The following is a 16,539-nucleotide window of genomic DNA, read 5'->3' as shown; positions in this document are numbered from 1 at the left end:
TGTGGTGGCCAATCCATGTGTGGACATGATGTCTCATGCTCCCTGAACCACTCTTTCACAATCTGAGCCCCATGAATCCTGGACCATTGTCATCTGGGAACATGCCCGTGAACATTTATACGACTCGTCTTCAGTCTCCATTGTTGAAGGTGAAGCAGGAAGTAGAAACAAAGATTAACCTGAGTGGTGAATAAGACACAGCGTCCTCTAGTGTTTGGGTGGACATGTTACAGAGACAGAGACAGACTGATGAGGTGGAAGTAGAAATGACTCGTCGTGCAGTAGACTACCTACAGGTTACAGCGTCTATGTCCCACAGAGGAATAAACTCTGCTTTAGTGTGTGTGACCCTTGACCCTAAAGACACATTTATATATTTATCAATAAAAACATTTGTTGATATAAATGTTTGACACTGAGACGACTTTTATCAGTCCGCTGTCTCTCTGGACATCAAGTCCTCCTGAAGAGAATGAAGACATGGATGAGACTGTCTCTGATCAGCTGACTGTCTCCCTCTCAGTCATGACTGATTCGAGCCAGAGGAAGCCTGTGATTGGACGCCTGCAGACAGGTTGCCCAGGTGATGCTCTGTGATTGGTCCAGACTGGCTGTGATGTCACATGTCCCAGCTGATTGTTGTTGTTGTTGTTGTTTACCAGTAAACACACAAACATCATGGACTCATAGATTTAACTGATGAATGAATGAACTGGTAGCTCCGCCCCCTGATGACATCACAGCAGAGTATAAAGCAGCAGCAGAGGGACAGAGGGACACAGACGACGGAGACGCAGACAGAGACAAGAGGACGTCATGTGGTGTCGAGGCGTCCTGAGGACGGTCAGACGGTCCAGCTCTCAGGTCAGTGGTGAAGTTATGTTTGGGGTCAAAGGTCACGTTAGTGTCCTCACAGAGACACTCGTGTCTTTGTTTCAGTCAGGAGACAGAATCTGAATCTTTATTGCTTTTCTCCTCCTCCTCCTCCTCCTCCTCCTTCTACTCGTTCTCCTCCTCCTCCTCCTTCTCCTCCTTCTACTCGTTCTCCTCCTCATTCTCTTTCTTCCTCCTTCTTCTTCCTCTTCTCATCCTCCTCCTTCTCCTTCCTGTCCTCCTTCTCTTCCTTCTCCTCCTTCTTCTTCTTCTCTTCCTTCTTCTCGTCCTTTTCCTCTTCCCTTTTCTCCTCCTTCTTCTACTTCTCCTTATTCTACTCCTCCTTCTCTACCTTCTTCTCCTTCTCCTCCTCCATTTCCTCCTCCTTCTCCTTTTCCTTCTCCTCCTCCATTTCCTCCTCCCTCTCCTTCTCCTCCTCCATTTCCTCCTCCCTCTCCTTCTCCTCCTCCATTTCCTCCTCCTTCTCCTTTTCCTTCTCCTCCTCCTCCTCCTTCTCCTTCTCCTCCTCCATTTCCTCCTCCCTCTCCTTCTCCCCCTTCCTCTCCTCCATTTCCTCCACCTTCTCATTCAGCTTCTCCTCCTTCTCCTCCTCCTTCTCCTTCTCCTCTTCCTCCTCCTTCTCCTCCTCCTCCTCCTCCATTTCCTCCTCCTTCTCCTCCTTCTCCTCCTCCATTTCCTCCTCCTTCTCCTCCTCCTCCTCCTCCATTTCCTCCTCCTCCATTTCCTCCTCCTTCTCCTCCTCCATTTCCTCCTCCTTCTCCTCCTCCTCCTCCTCCATTTCCTCCTCCTCCTCCTCCTCCTTCTCATTCAGCTTCTCCTCCTCCTCCTCCTCCTCCTCCTTCTCATTCAGCTTCTCCTCCTCCTCCTCCTCCTTCTTCAGTCTCAAAGGTTTTATTTCTCTTTCTAAAGTTTTAAGACGTGAAATCTCAGACAGACTCAGACTCCCCTCTGTCTCATCTGTCTGTCTGTCTCACCCATCTGTCTGTCTCATCTGTCTGTCTGTCTCACCAATCTGTCTGTCTCATCTGTCTGTCTGTCTCACCCATCTGTCTGTCTCACCCGTCTGTCTGTCTCATCTGTCTGTCTGTCTCACCCGTCTGTCTGTCTCACCCGTCTGTCTCACCCATCTGTCTGTCTCATCTGTCTGTCTCATCTGTCTGTCTCACCCATCTGTCTGTCTCATCTGTCTGTCTGTCTCACCCATCTGTCTGTCTCACCCATCTGTCTCACCCATCTGTCTGTCTCACCCGTCTGTCTGTCTCACCCGTCTGTCTCACCCTTCTGTCTGTCTCATCTGTCTGTCTCACCCATCTGTCTGTCTCATCTGTCTGTCTGTCTCATCCATCTGTCTGTCTCATCCATCTGTCTGTCTCATCTGTCTGTCTGTCTCACCCATCTGTCTGTCTGTCTCACCCATCTGTCTGTCTCACCCATCTGTCTGTCTCACCCTTCTGTCTGTCTCACCCATCTGTCTCACCCGTCGGTCTCACCCATCTGTCTGTCTCATCTGTCTGTCTCACCCATCTGTCTGTCTCACCCATCTGTCTCACCCATCTGTCTGTCTCACCCATCTGTCTGTCTGTCTCACCCGTCTGTCTGTCTCACCCATCTGTCTCACCCTTCTGTCTGTCTCACCCATCTGTCTCACCCGTCTGTCTCACCCTTCTGTCTGTCTCACCCATCTGTCTCACCCGTCTGTCTCACCCATCTGTCTGTCTCACCCATCTGTCTGTCTCACCCATCTGTCTTTCTCACCCATCTGTCTCACCCGTCGGTCTCACCCTTCTGTCTGTCTCACCTGTCTGTCTGTCTCACCGTTCTGTCTCACCTGTTTGTCTGTCTGACCCATCTGTCTCACCCATCTGTCTTTCTCACCCGTCTGTCTCACCCGTCTGTCTCACCCATCTGTCTGTCTCACCCGTCTGTCTCACCCATCTGTCTTTCTCACCCGTCTGTCTCACCCGTCGGTCTCACCCTTCTGTCTGTCTCACCCATCTGTCTCACCCGTCGGTCTCACCCTTCTGTCTGTCTCACCTGTCTGTCTGTCTCACCCTTCTGTCTCACCTGTCTGTCTGTCTGACCCATCTGTCTCTCCCGTCTGTCTGTCTCACCCATCTGTCTCACCCATCTGTCTCACCCGTCTGTCTGTCTCACCATCTGTCTCACCCATCTGTCTGTCTCACCCTTCTGTCTCACCTGTCTCACCCATCTGTCTCACCCTTCTGTCTCATCTGTCTGTCTCACCTGTCTGTCTCATCTGTCTGTCTCACCCGTCTGTCTCACCCTTCTGTCTCACCCATCTGTCTCATCTGTCTATCTCACCCATCTGTCTCATCTGTCTCACCCATCCGTCTGTCTGTCTCATCTGTCTCACCCATCTGTCTGTCTCACCCATCTGTCTCACCCGTCTGTCTCACCCATCAGTCTGTCTCACACATCTGTCTCACTCGTCTGTCTCACTCGTCTGTCTGTTTGTCTCATCTGTCTGTCTCACCCATCTGTCTCACCCATCTGTCTGTCTCACCCATCTGTCTCACCTGTCTGTCTCATCCATCTGTCTCACCCATCTGTCTGACCCGTGTGTCCCTGTCAGGCGGGCGTCCTCTTCGACGTGGACAGCGTCCTGCTCCGTGGAGGTTCTGTGATCCCGTCTGTCTCACCCATCTGTCTGTCTCACACATCTGTCTCACTCGTCTGTCTCACTCGTCTGTCTGTCTGACCCATCTGTCTGTCTCACTAATCTGTCTCACCCATCTGTCTGACCTGTCTGTCTCATCTGTCTGTCTGACCCATCTGTCTCACCCATCCATCTGTCTCACCCATGTGTCTCACCCGTGTGTCCCTGTCAGGCGGGCGTCCTCTTCGACGTGGACAGCGTCCTGCTCCGTGGAGGTTCTGTGATCCCGTCTGTCTCACCCATCTGTCTGTCTCACACAACTGTCTCACTCGTCTGTCTCACTCGTCTGTCTGTCTGACCCATCTGTCTGTCTCACTAATCTGTCTCACCCATCTGTCTGACCTGTCTGTCTCATCTGTCTGTCTGACCCATCTGTCTCACCCATCCATCTGTCTCACCCATGTGTCTCACCCGTGTGTCCCTGTCAGGCGGGCGTCCTCTTCGACGTGGACGGCGTCCTGCTCCGTGGAGGTTCTGTGATCCCGGCGGCTCGTCGAGCGTTCAGGAAGCTTCTGGACCCAAACAACAACTTCCTGTTTCCTGTCGTGTTCGTCACCAACGCAGGAAGTTGTCAGAGACATCACAAGGCCCAGCAGCTGTCTCACCTGCTGGACGTCCAGGTGGGACGGATGGTTCTAGGCTTCATGTTTTGCTGTGCTCTGATTGGACCAACGCAGCCATGTGACCTCCCTCTCTCTCTGTAGATCGCCCCGGAGCAGGTGGTTCTTTCCCATAGTCCTTTGCAAATGATGAAGACTTTCCACGATAAATGTGTCCTGGTGTCGGGACAGGGACCCGTGAGACACATCGCCAGCGAGTATCCTTCAGAGCTGACCTCTGACCTCTGACCCTCAGGTGTCCCTCCCCCCTGTGTAATAGTCTTGATCGTACTGTGGTCTCTGATCAGATGTTAAAGTCTTGACGAGTCGTGGTCAGCTTGGGTTTCCAGAACGTTGTGACCATGGAGCAGCTCTCAGAACATCACCCCCTGCTGGACATGGTGGAGCACAACAGGAAGCGTTCACCTGTGAGTATCACAATAAAAGTATTCCTCTGATGATCAACCACTTTATATACGACAACGTGCTGGATGAAGTTAGCTTTCAGGCTAACGCTCTGTTAGCGCTATAGTTTCAGGCTAATGCTCTGTTAGCGCTATAGTTTCAGGCTAACATTCTGTTAGCGCTATAGTTTCAGGCTAATGCTCTGTTAGCGCTATAGTTTCAGGCTAATGCTCTGTTAGCGCTATAGTTTCAGGCTAATGCTCTGTTAGCGCTATAGTTTCAGGCTAACATTCTGTTAGCGCTATAGTTTCAGGCTAATGCTCTGTTAGCGCTATAGTTTCAGGCTAACGCTCCATTTGTGTGTTTGTTTGTTTGTTTGTGTCAGTCGTCTCCTTTGCAGAGTCTGCCCCAAATACAAGGTAACACAATCACCTCAGAACAACAACCACCACCACCACCTCACAACATCCACCTCACAACAATCACCTCACAACCACCACCTCACAATCACCTCAGAACAACAACCACCACCACCTCACAACAACCACCTCACAACAACCACCTCACAACAACCACCACCACCTCACAACAACCACCTCACAACAACCACCACCACCTCACAACAACCACCTCACAACAACCACCTCACAATCACCTCACAACAATCACCTCACAACAACCACCACAATCACCACCACCTCACAACCACCCCAATCACCTCACAACAACCACCTCACAATCACCTCACAACAATCACCTCACAACCACCCCAATCACCTCACAACAACCACCTCACAACCACAACCACAACCACAACCACCACTACCACCTCACAACAACCACCTCACAATCACCTCACAACAACCACCTCACAACCACAACCACAACCACCACTACCACCTCACAACAACCACAACCACCACCACCACCTCACAACCAGTTCTCAGCTCATTTCCTGTGTTGCCGTAGCGATCATCCTGTTCGGGGAGCCCGTGCGATGGGAGACCAGCCTACAGCTGTTGATTGATGTGCTCCTGACCAATGGGAGACCTGGTTGCGTGTACGATTCCCAGTTTTCCAGCCAGCTGCCGGTCCTTGCCTGTAACATGGACCTGGTCTGGATGGCCGAGGCTCCGTCACCACGGTAACACTTCCCGTTAGCTGTCAGGTCGGGAGGGAGGGACTCCGAATTGACTGACATGTTGTGACTCCTCCCCCTCAGGTTTGGTCATGGGATGTTCCTGCTGTGTCTGGAGGCGGCGTTCAGGAAGCTGACGGGTCGAGAGCTGCGGTACGAGGCACTGCTGGGAAAACCCAGTCTGATGACGTACCAGTACGCCGAGCAACTGCTGCAGCGCCAGAACCATGACCACAAGATCAGCACCGTCTACGCTGTCGGGTAAACTGATACAGACGCTACACGTTTCTCTGATCAGATGCTAATTCACTGGAGCTCCTCTGACCAGGTCGTCTCTAACACTGTCTGTCTGGTTCTTGTTACCTAGCGACAACCTGATGACTGACATCTACGGCGCTAACCGATATAACCGGTACCTGGCTCAGCAGCATGCCGCTATGACCCCTCCAGCCAAGATGGCTGCCCAGGGACCAGGAAGTCATGTGATGATGGCGGAGGAGCCGCGGTCTGCTGCTCAGTGTCGATCTATCTTGGTAGGTAGAGATGTGAAGGTCATCTGAAGGTCACACGGTGGGGAAGGATGGGACAAATAAATGAAAGTCATAAAACAAAACAAGGCCGGACTGATGGACTTCTCTAAACTGTTATGTCTACAAACTAATAATCCTAGTGGGTATAACAAAGGTTATTTACACAAACTGGCCTATCGTCCAAAACCTCCCACCACATCTACCACACTGTCAGCTGAGCCTGGATCCTCTGGCTGGGGCCCTGGTCAATGATTGGTCAGTCTGGGGTTGAATCAGCCAATTAGCTGCATCACCAGACTTCACAGACGGAAACCAGTCGGACACTAACAGAGGAGAGGGAGAGTGAACTGATTCACCTCTGTCAATGAACAGGAACTGGTCCATTTTAACAAAGACATTTTAGTAATGATGGTGCCACACAGGGTACAAAACAGCACGTACAGTAAAACTTAATCACGATAAGCAAAGTTGCCATTTATGGCACCGGATTGCGCGTTGCTGCCACCTGCTGTTTATTTCTTGGTATCAGTGTTGTTGATGTACGCAGCTCTGACTAAACAGTGAAACCTCTAGTGGACTAATCAGGATAAGCAGTCACTTTCATGGCCGGCTGGATGTTTGACTAGCCTGGCTCCGCCTGCCTATGTACTTCCGCTCATTTGCATTCCCTACAGTACTCCGTCTGGAATAGCTTGATCCGCTAACGTTTACTCCGGCCAACTGGTTGGCGAACCAATCAGCGAACAGAGGGCGGGTCTGAGAGCGATTACGTTTCAGTTGCGCGCCGAGTTTGAAATGTTTACACGAACGGAGACGGATATACTCGAAGCCATTCGCTCCGTTGTGGGTATGCTTCCTGACATTACAGCACTTTTATTCCAATTTCGCGTCCTTAATTGCAATGGGGGAGTAGCGATTTGTTTACTTGTTGCGTTCTTGAAAGCGGAAGTACGAGGCAGCAGAGCCTGAAGGCTCCGGCGCATAACATACGTCATTACCAAACGTTAGTGATTGGTTAAAGGAACTCCGATGATTTTAAACCTCAAACTGTGCCCTCCCACCAGGAAATAAACGTTTGCCAATGGAGCTAGGCCAGACTCTCTGCGAAGTCAGAGAGTCTGGTATCCAGGCTAATGTTTGACAGCCTCTGATGTAAAAGATGGACGTCCTGCTGGTTCAGCCTCATTATAGAGATGTTAAGGCTGACTGCAGGTTCAAACATTAATCCTCCTCTACCTGTCCTCAGGTGTGCACAGGTGTCTATAATCCTCACTCCCCGTTACCTAGCGACCAGAACACCCTCACAGATACCCTGGTCCTGGAGCCAGACCTGCTGCAGCCAAGCCACGTGGTGGAAGACGTGGAGGCTGCCGTTGACCTGATGCTGCAGTGGGAGAGCGGCGTGACCTCTGACCTCCAGGGCTCTACCTGATCCAACCACCTGATCCATGTGATCGGTTTTTAAGCCTCCAGCTTTGATGAACTTCAGAAATAAAAACCTGCATCAAATGTTTGTCTGACGCGTTTTTATGATCTGGTCTTAGTGTTTGAGACTCAGCTGTATGACTCCATGTGGCCGTAAACATGTTGAAATTAATTTACAACACACACTGCAAAACACTCCCTGCCCACTTCATTAGGTACACTAGTACTAGTGAAACTGTGGAGATGACAGTGGACTTCAGGAGGAAACCCCCATAAACTCCTCCTCTCACAATCCTCAACAGGACAGTCCCAACAGTGGACTCATTCAGGTTCCTAGGGTCCACAGTCTAACAGGACCTGAAGTGGACCTCCCACATAGACTCTGTAAGGAAGAAGGCCCAGCAGAGGCTGTACTTTCTGCGTCAGCTCAGGAAGTTCAACCTGCCTCAGGAGCTGCTGATCATCTTCTACACTGCAATAGTCCAGTCTGTCCTGACCACGTCCATCACAGTCTGGTTTTACAGGGACAGACTGCAGAGTCCAGGTCCAGGGTCAGGAAGTGTCACCACAGACCCCTCACACCCTGGTCACAACCTGTTTAGACTCCTCCCCTCAGGCCGGTGTTACAGAGCACTGTACGCCAAAACCACCCGTCACAAGGACAGTTCCTTCCCCCGGGCTGTCGCTCTGATGAACTCTGAGCAGTCACAGAGTGCGAGTCCATTTATATGAACAATAAACAATAACTCTGCATTAGCTGGATATAGTCACTGTACAAACCCTGGCTCACTGTATATATCTGCTCTTATTCTATATTTTATGTGTATAGATTGAGATTTATTTCATTTTATTTTATTTGATTTTTACTTTAATTTTCTTTCACTTATTTAAGTTTGTGTGTTTGTGCAAGAGAGTAAAGTTACCAGAGTCAAATTCCTTGTATGTGCACATACGTGGTCATTAAAGCTGATTCTGACTCTGAAAACCGTCCTGCTCTCAATCTCTGTGAAGGTTCTGTATTCAGCTTCATGTTCTAATAACTGAGATGTTGATTCACCTGGGTTTTCATTCTGTAGAACTATTTAACTGACACATGTTCCTAATATTTTGACATTGTAGTTAGAGGACTAAGATAAATAACAACATGTTAATGTTTAATTTAATCCAGTGTAACAGAACCACAAGCCCATGGGTGCAGATCGCGGGGGCGGGGGGGAAGGCGGGGGATGGGGGGGACATTTCCTCCCCAATTTCTGAAAAACATGAATTACTACCCCCCCCCCCCCCCCAATAAAAATAACCTAAATTATTCGAAATTGAACAAATGTATTTTCAGACTTCACATTCATAACTGGTGTTGTAAAAACATGATCAGTTAGTTTACACAGCTTGGTTAGGGCTGCATGGTTTGATATTCATCCATATCAATTAATCATAAAGTTGTCCCATACACTGGGAGAAGAGGAAGATGGTGAGAAGAATTGGGGATGAGTAGACACTACATGTCCTTAATATTATGATTTACTAATATAACAGTTAACTAAGCAGTGATACACGCTGTTGGCTGTTTAGGACAAATAAACAAGAAAGGTAAGCACAATAAATGATTCCCTGTGCAGTACTTTTTGAATGATATGGTGAGCCTCTACGTAGTTGTGATTTATGGTGCCATGGTATGAGTTACATACCCGCAAAAAAAAATCACTTTTGTGCCCCCCCCCCCCCCCCCCCAATACTGACATCGGATCTGCACCCCCCTCCCCATCCTCTATAGTGTTCATCCAGGTGAATGACCACCTTTCTTTTTCTACATCACTGCATTATTTAGATTTGAACCTTATCACTAGTGTACCTAATGAACTGGCCTTATTCAGATTAGAATCACTGCACTAGTGTACCTAATGAACTGGACAACTGTACCTAATGAACTGGCCTTATTCAGATTAAAATCACTGCACTAGTGTACCTAATGAACTGGACAACTGTACCTAATGAACTGGCCTTATTCAGATTAGAATCACTGCACTAGTGTACCTAATGAACTGGCCTTATTCAGGAGATGGGGTGAGATGGAAGCAGATGATTGGCTGTGGTGACCCCTGAAGACAACCGCTAAAAGTAAAAGATATGTTTTATGATGTTATTTTTTATTTGTGTATATTTTATGATGCTTATATTTCCATTTGTATGTTTTATTTATATATTATATTTTTATATTTTTTATATGTTTTATAATGTTAAACACGTTTGCTTTCCGATATTTATCAGGTACTTTTCATCAGCTTTGACCTTCTCAACATGGCGGCGGGAACTGGACACCTCAGGACCGGAAGCAGGTCAGGCGCGGCGCATGCGCAGTGATTCAGCCCGGGTCCCTGTAAAGATGTCTGAGCAGGCGGGGAGGGAGCGGCGCGGAGGACCCGAAACAAGCGCGCAGAACCCGCAACTGTCCGCAACTTAACCTGTCAAGGTAAGAGCAAACGACCCCGCAGGGGCACTCGGACCGCACCGACACGCGGCGGAAGGTTTTGGGTTTCAGATGAACCGGCGCAACGGGATACGGGGAGGCAGAGTTAGCAGTACGGAGCAGAAATGTTGGAGAAGGCGCGCAGCGCTGTGGCAGGGGCGTGTCCGCCATCTTGTGAGAGAAGTGGCGGCGGAACAGCAGCTGCGTCTCTGATTCCAGACCGAGCGGGAGGCGCCAAATGGCCGCTAGAGGCTGAGCTACCGGCGGGCTCGTCCTGCTCGGTGTGTTTATGGCGCTCGGGTCCGGTTCGGCAGCGCGGTGGACCGGTACGGACCGCCGCTGATTCCGTGTGTTGAGCCCGGGCGACGGAGGAGCAACCGCAGCCTTTTGTTGTCCTCCCCCCTCTCCCCCGCTCCCTCCCCCTCCTCCCTGTTTGTTTGGAAAGTCCACCAGGCGCATGCGTGTAACCATGGCGCTCGTTTCTGCGTTTGGGAAAGAAAACACGATCAAATGTGAAGATCGTGATTGAAGTGACACAAACATCTTGGATCATTAACTGCTGATTAATGAATGTGGTCGTTTATATTCATTTATTTTAACTTATATTCACTGAGACGCTGCGTTTAGACAGAAGGACCTGGAAGAAACGTTACAGCCTGATCGAGTCTGACAGACCCGGTCTGATCAGTCCGGACTCTGATCCGTTGTGGGACTTTATGCTTTCTTTAGGACATGTACACCTGTCAGGTGGGCCGTTTAGTTGTACTGGATAGTAAACCTCTTTTCCCTCCCAGGTTTTCATGTTTTTGTTTGTGACCGTATCATATAAACATAAAATGCTTTTCTCCAGTAAACATAAACACATCAGGTGAGACCAGGTGTGTCTAACGGTGAAACAGTACTCTGACATTAATACTTCACGTCCTCCAGGTCTTCAGGTTGATCACTTGACATTACATCAGTCTTGTATTTTATTCTGAAAGTCTCAGCATCTCTTCCTGTCCCCGCAGGTCGATGTCATTCTGACAAGCAGCTGAGATGTCCAATGACAGCCAGGGATCAGTAAAGGGGGAGGCGGCCACAATGTTGTCTCCCTCTGGCCCCGCCTCCTCTCAGGGACCACCCCTTTCTCCGTCCACCACTAAAACACCTGAGCTCCCAGGTACACCTGTCTCTCCCTCCCTCTCTGTCTCTCTGTCTCTGACCCGTCTCTCTCACCCAGACTCATCCTCTGACCCGTCTGTCTCTCAGATGAGCTCGTCCAGGCGGGATGGTCCAAGTGCTGGTCGCGGAGGGAGAACCGGCCGTACTACTTCAACAGATTCACCAATCAGAGCCTGTGGGAGGTCCCAGTTCTGGGTCAGCATGACGTCATTGTGAGTCCTTGTCCAATCAGTAACCAATCAGGGATCAGTACGTGTCGATCAGGTCATTGATCAGTTTGTCTCCAGTCTGATCCTTTAGGTCTGAATGCGGCTCCGGCAGAGGGCGGAGACAGTAACCTCGGTAACGGTCAGAGGAAGAGGAGGAGCTCTGAGGAGCAGGGGGCGGGGCCTAACAGCTTCAAGCGTGTTAAAGTAAGTGTCAGGTGACTGGAGTGCACTGGCTTCTGGGAAATGGAGTGTAACATGTCTGTTGTTTCAGGTGGAGCCCACCACGCCCATCTCTCCCAGCACACCTGGGGTCAAACCCTGGAGCTCCGCCCCTGAAGACAAACAGGCCCAGCCGGCCACACCCACAACACAAAGCCCTGCCCCCGCCCCCTACAGGCCAGCTGTGTGAGTACTGAGGCCCCGCCCCCTCCGGTTGGCGATCCTCTGATCCAGATGTTGACCAGGTGTTGTTGTTTCAGTGTGTACTGGGACCTGGACGTCCAGACCAACGCTGTGATCAGAGAGCACCCCTCCGCTAGCCACCTGCCCCCCCACCCTGAGATAGAGCTGCAGAGGGCGCAACTCGTCACCAAGCTGAGGCAACACTACCACGAGCTGTGCCACCAGAGAGAAGGTAGGATGTTTGAATGTTCACCTGTGCTCAGGTGACCCATCAGACTCACCTGTACGCAGGTAGCCCATCAGACTCACCTGGATCATGTCTGCAGGAATCGATCCTCCTCGTGAGTCCTTCAACCGCTGGCTGCTGGAGAGGAAGGTCATCGACAAAGGTCATGACCCCTTACTGCCCAGCGACTGTGAGCCGGTGATTTCACCGTCCATGTTCAGAGAGGTGATGAACGACATCCCCATCAGGTACCTGTCTGTCTACCTGTCTGTCTACCTGTGTGTGTGTGTGTTATGTGCACCTGTTGAGTGTCACTGATGACTCATCATGAACCTGTGTCTCAGATTGTCTCGTATCAAGTACAAAGAAGAAGCTCGGAAGCTGCTGTTCAAATACGCTGAAGCTGCTAAGAAGATGATTGATTCCAGGTAAGTCTCAGCGGCCAATCACAGACCTCCGTCCTTCTGAGGACTCCTCTGACCTCTGACCTCTGCAGGAATGCGAGTCCTGAGAGCAGAAAGGTGGTGAAGTGGAATGCTGAGGACACCATGAGCTGGCTGCGCCGAGACCACTCTGCAAGCAAGGAGGACTACATGGTAACTGCTTCTGCAACGTTCACGTCCCCTCACCTTCACCTGTCCTTCTCCCCCTGATGTTCCACCCGGTAGAACAGCTGGTGATGTTCTCCTGTGTGTCTCCAGGACCGTCTGGAGCACCTCAGGCAGCAGTGTGGTCCTCACGTAGCGGCCGTGGCCAAGGACTCTGTGGAGGGAATCTGTTCTAAGATCTACCAGCTGTCGGCCGAGTACAGCCGCCGCCTCAGACAGACTCACCTGAGCCTCCTGCCGGAACCGCCCACAGGTACTGACTCACCTGATCTGTCCAGACTGAGGCATCCGTGGCTGCTTGTCACTCACCTGTGTGTTGTACCTGTCCATCAGAGGCGTGTGCATCGCCGCCGCCTTCCCGCCTGGTGTACTGCTACCCGGTGCGTCTCGCCATGGCATCGCCCCCCCTCCCCCGGGTAGAGCTTCACTTTGAGAACGACGTGGCCTGTCTCCGCTTCAAAGGGGAGATGGTCAAGGTCAACAGAGGACACTTCAGCAAGCTGGTTAGTGGTCCTGGTTTGGGTCCTGGTCCTGGTCCCTGTCCTGTTATTGACTATGACTCTAACGTGAATTTTATTGTCCAGTGACTTAATACTGTCTCTCTTTACCCGTCTCCACATGTCTACCTGTTTGTCTCTCTGCCTGGTTCTCTGTGACCCGTCTCTCTACCTGGTTCTCTCTGACCCGTCTCTCTGACCCGTCTCTCTACCTGGTTCTCTCTGACCCGTCTCTCTACCTGGTTCTCTCTGACCCGTCTCTCTGACCCGTCTCTCTACCTGGTTCTCTCTGACCCGTCTCTCTGACCCGTCTCTCTACCTGGTTCTCTCTGACCCGTCTCTCTACCTGGTTCTCTCTGACCCGTCTCTCTGACCCGTCTCTCTACCTGGTTCTCTCTGACCCGTCTCTCTGACCCGTCTCTCTACCTGGTTCTCTCTGACCCGTCTCTCCACCTGGTTCTCTCTGACCCGTCTCTCTGACCCGTCTCTCTACCTGGTTCTCTCTGACCCGTCTCTCTACCTGGTTCTCTCTGACCCGTCTCTCTACCTGTCCAGGAGCTGTTGTACAGGTACAGCTGTATAGACGACCCCCGGTTTGAGAAATTCCTGTCCAGAGTCTGGTGCCTCCTCAAGAGATACCAGGTCAGCTGATTCAGCCAGTCAGGTTTCGGCTGCTGTTACCGTGGTGACGGCTGTTAACAAAGCGTGTGTGTGTCCAGGTGATGTTCGGCAGCGGCGCTAACGAGGGGACGGGCCTGCAGGGGGCGCTGCCGGTGTCTGTGTTTGAAGCGTTGAACCGTCAGTTCGGCGTGTCCTTTGAGTGTTTCGCTTCGCCGCTCAACTGCTACTTCAAACAGTTCTGCTCAGCGTTCCCCGACACCGACGGCTTCTTCGGATCCAGAGGGTGAGATGGACGCACATCTGTACACACCTGCACTCATCTGTACACACCTGAGTAACACTCAGATAACCCTGTTGTGTTTCCAGGCCGTTCTTGTCCTTCTGTCCCATCAGCGGCTCGTTTGAAGCCAACCCTCCCTTCTGTGAGGAGCTGATGGACACCATGGTGACACATTTTGAGGTCAGTCCAACCACCAGTTTGTTTCGAGTCCCTGTCTGTCTCGTTCTGTGGACTAACTGCGGTCCTTGTCCCTTAGGAGTTGTTGGACAAGTCCTCAGAGCCTCTGTCCTTCATCGTTTTCGTCCCTGAGTGGCGTGACCCCGTGACGCCGGCTCTGACCCGTATGGAGGGAAGCCGGTTCCTTCGTCACCAGATGAATGTCCCAGCCTACGAGCACGAGTACCGGTCTGGGAGTCAGCACATCTGCAAGAGGTACTACTGGTACTTGTACTGGTGACCCTGCTACTGGTACTCCTACAATTTGGACAGTACTACTGGTACTTGTATCAGTACTGGTAACACTCTTACTTCTGTCACCATGGTAACGTGTATAACGGGTACTGCTCTGTTCCCCCAGGGATGAGATGTACTACCGGGCTGTCCACGGTACCGCCGTACTCTTCCTCCAGAACGATGCTGGTTTTGCGAAGTGGGGTCCGACTCCGGAGCGACTGGCCGAGCTGACAGCAGCATACCGCCCTGCCTTGACACGCAGCTCCTCCCTGTCCTCCCCTGGCCCCGCCCCCGCCGCTGCTGGAGAGAGAGACTCCGCCCCCAAGGCTTCTGATAGGACACAGAGCGTGGCATCACCAGGTGCCCATGACAACAACAACAATAGCAGCAGCAGCAGCAGCAGCAGTAGTAGCAGTCCTCAAGACAAGATGGCTGCTGTCTGAATGGGCGGGGCTTATCCTAACCACGCCCCCACCTGCTGGAGAGTTAACGTTTCTGTGTTTGCTGACTCTTCTTTCTGTTCAGTTTGTCCCTCACCAGCACCTGTAGCACACCCTCAGCTCATACAGTGCCCTTCTGCCAGCAGGGGGCGGGGCCTGATCCAACCCCTCCCCTCAGCTGTTCTGATTGGCCATTGCACTGGAACGTTTGTTGGGCTACACCAATAAAAACCTTTGATTCAACTGTGATGTCATGTGATAGGCCAGCGGAGGGCTCTGATCGGGCCCCGCGCCAGCGGAGGGCTCTGATCGGGCCCCGCGCCAGCAGAGGGCTCTGATTGGGCCCCGCGCCAGTAGGGCTGGGTGAGCGGTTGGTACGGCAGCTATCGTTTCTACTTGTAATTTGAGTGGGACTCAATCTCACTTCTGGCTTCGTCTCCTTCTCTGTAACCTCCCACAGTGGATTGTGGGTAACGGACCCAGCCGGCTCGTGGAGGAGGCGGAGTCAGACTGGTCGGACGGCGGCGGTGTGATGAGCTTCATGTTCTCCTTCTCATGTAGTTTAAGCATTTATTAACTTTTTTGAAATCGTTTCTCTCAGTGTTTATAAATGTTTGGTCATCAATACTTTTAATTTGAGTTTAGAATTTATTTAAAGGAGATCTGTGGCTCCTCCCACTTCCTGACTGCCGTCTCTTCTCTGATTGGCTGGTCGATGGTCCAGTCAGGTGTGACATCAGTGTAGATAGTGTACAGTGGGACTGTTGATGTTGAAGCTTCTTTTTTTTATTTGACTTAATTTAACCTTTTTAAAGATCAGAGTGTTTTAAACTAAACCAAAGTGTTCTAAGAAGATCTCTATCTGTAGAACGTCTGTTTCTCTTGTGCATGAACTTCGTCTTTACATCTATTGGCCGGTTTCTGCTCCCAGTGTTTGTGCTAAGCTAGGCTAATGTTGGACGCAGGAAACAGACTGGAGACGTTTTAGTGTCTGTATGAAATAATCCTAAATTAAAGTAGGAAGACGTCAGGATGGTTCTTCTCTCATTTTTATCTCTTCAGTTTGTCTTATTTTGAAAATGTACCAACTTTGTTGAGCTGAGACGTTTGTCCGGCAGAAAACATGATGTACCAAGTTTCTGTCCTTCGTCCTGCAAACAGACTGCAGTAAAGATATATTTAAACAACACAACCAGAGCAGCTCGTCCTTCTCACACACAGGACACGTCCCTAAACAAACAAACAACAACAAACACTACAAACAGGAGCTGATCAACCAGAGAAACAGGTTTTATTTTAAACGTTCATTTCCTGTTGTTGACATTTGACTTTCTTCTTCAATAAACATCAAACTGAGGACATGACTTTGATCTGATGTTGATCAATAAAAACAAAGGTTGTTACACACTGATCAATAACTGATGAGATTTGAACATCAAAATAAATCACTTTCTCTACTTCAGTGAGCTCTCTTTTATTTTGAAAGGAACACACCGGAAGAGCT

General features: G+C 50.6%; 2 protein-coding genes across 2 annotated transcripts; both read left to right on the top strand.

The window, feature by feature from the left end:
- Positions 1 to 816: 816 nt before the first annotated feature.
- On the top strand, positions 817 to 7,675 carry LOC311486688 (haloacid dehalogenase-like hydrolase domain-containing 5; the record flags this gene model as incomplete). The annotated part of the gene is made up of 9 exons (XM_084542643.1): positions 817 to 864; positions 4,000 to 4,191; positions 4,276 to 4,388; positions 4,508 to 4,598; positions 4,961 to 4,994; positions 5,545 to 5,719; positions 5,798 to 5,974; positions 6,081 to 6,246; positions 7,490 to 7,675. 9 exons carry the CDS (start codon positions 817 to 819, stop codon positions 7,673 to 7,675), a joined length of 1,182 nt encoding a protein of 393 aa, XP_084398769.1.
- A 1,885-nt stretch (positions 7,676 to 9,560) lies between these two features.
- Positions 9,561 to 16,326, top strand: pcif1 (phosphorylated CTD interacting factor 1). Its single transcript, XM_084542540.1, has 16 exons — positions 9,561 to 10,138; positions 11,146 to 11,297; positions 11,387 to 11,511; positions 11,587 to 11,712; positions 11,780 to 11,913; positions 11,988 to 12,142; positions 12,237 to 12,384; positions 12,481 to 12,564; positions 12,633 to 12,732; positions 12,838 to 12,997; positions 13,078 to 13,247; positions 13,797 to 13,883; positions 13,961 to 14,145; positions 14,229 to 14,322; positions 14,399 to 14,574; positions 14,720 to 16,326. The coding sequence occupies exons 2-16, from the start codon at positions 11,174 to 11,176 to the stop codon at positions 15,036 to 15,038; spliced, it is 2,187 nt and encodes a 728-aa protein (XP_084398666.1). The 5' UTR covers positions 9,561 to 10,138; positions 11,146 to 11,173; the 3' UTR covers positions 15,039 to 16,326.
- The last annotated feature ends 213 nt before the right edge of the window (positions 16,327 to 16,539 follow it).

The sequence above is a fragment of the Chelon labrosus genome (assembly GCF_963514085.1).
Source record: "Chelon labrosus genome assembly, chromosome: 4".
In the NCBI taxonomy this organism is placed as follows: domain Eukaryota; kingdom Metazoa; phylum Chordata; class Actinopteri; order Mugiliformes; family Mugilidae; genus Chelon; species Chelon labrosus.
This window is presented reverse-complemented; position numbering and strand designations above follow the sequence as displayed.

Bases quoted from the DNA above. Each gene is read 5' to 3' on its own strand.
- pcif1 (XM_084542540.1), top strand. From the start codon at position 11,174: ATGTCCAATGACAGCCAGGGATCAGTAAAGGGGGAGGCGGCCACAATG. The intron at 11,512-11,586 runs GTGAGTCCTTGT...GTTTGTCTCCAG, and splicing joins TGGGTCAGCATGACGTCATT to TCTGATCCTTTAGGTCTGAA. The intron at 11,713-11,779 runs GTAAGTGTCAGG...CTGTTGTTTCAG, and splicing joins ACAGCTTCAAGCGTGTTAAA to GTGGAGCCCACCACGCCCAT.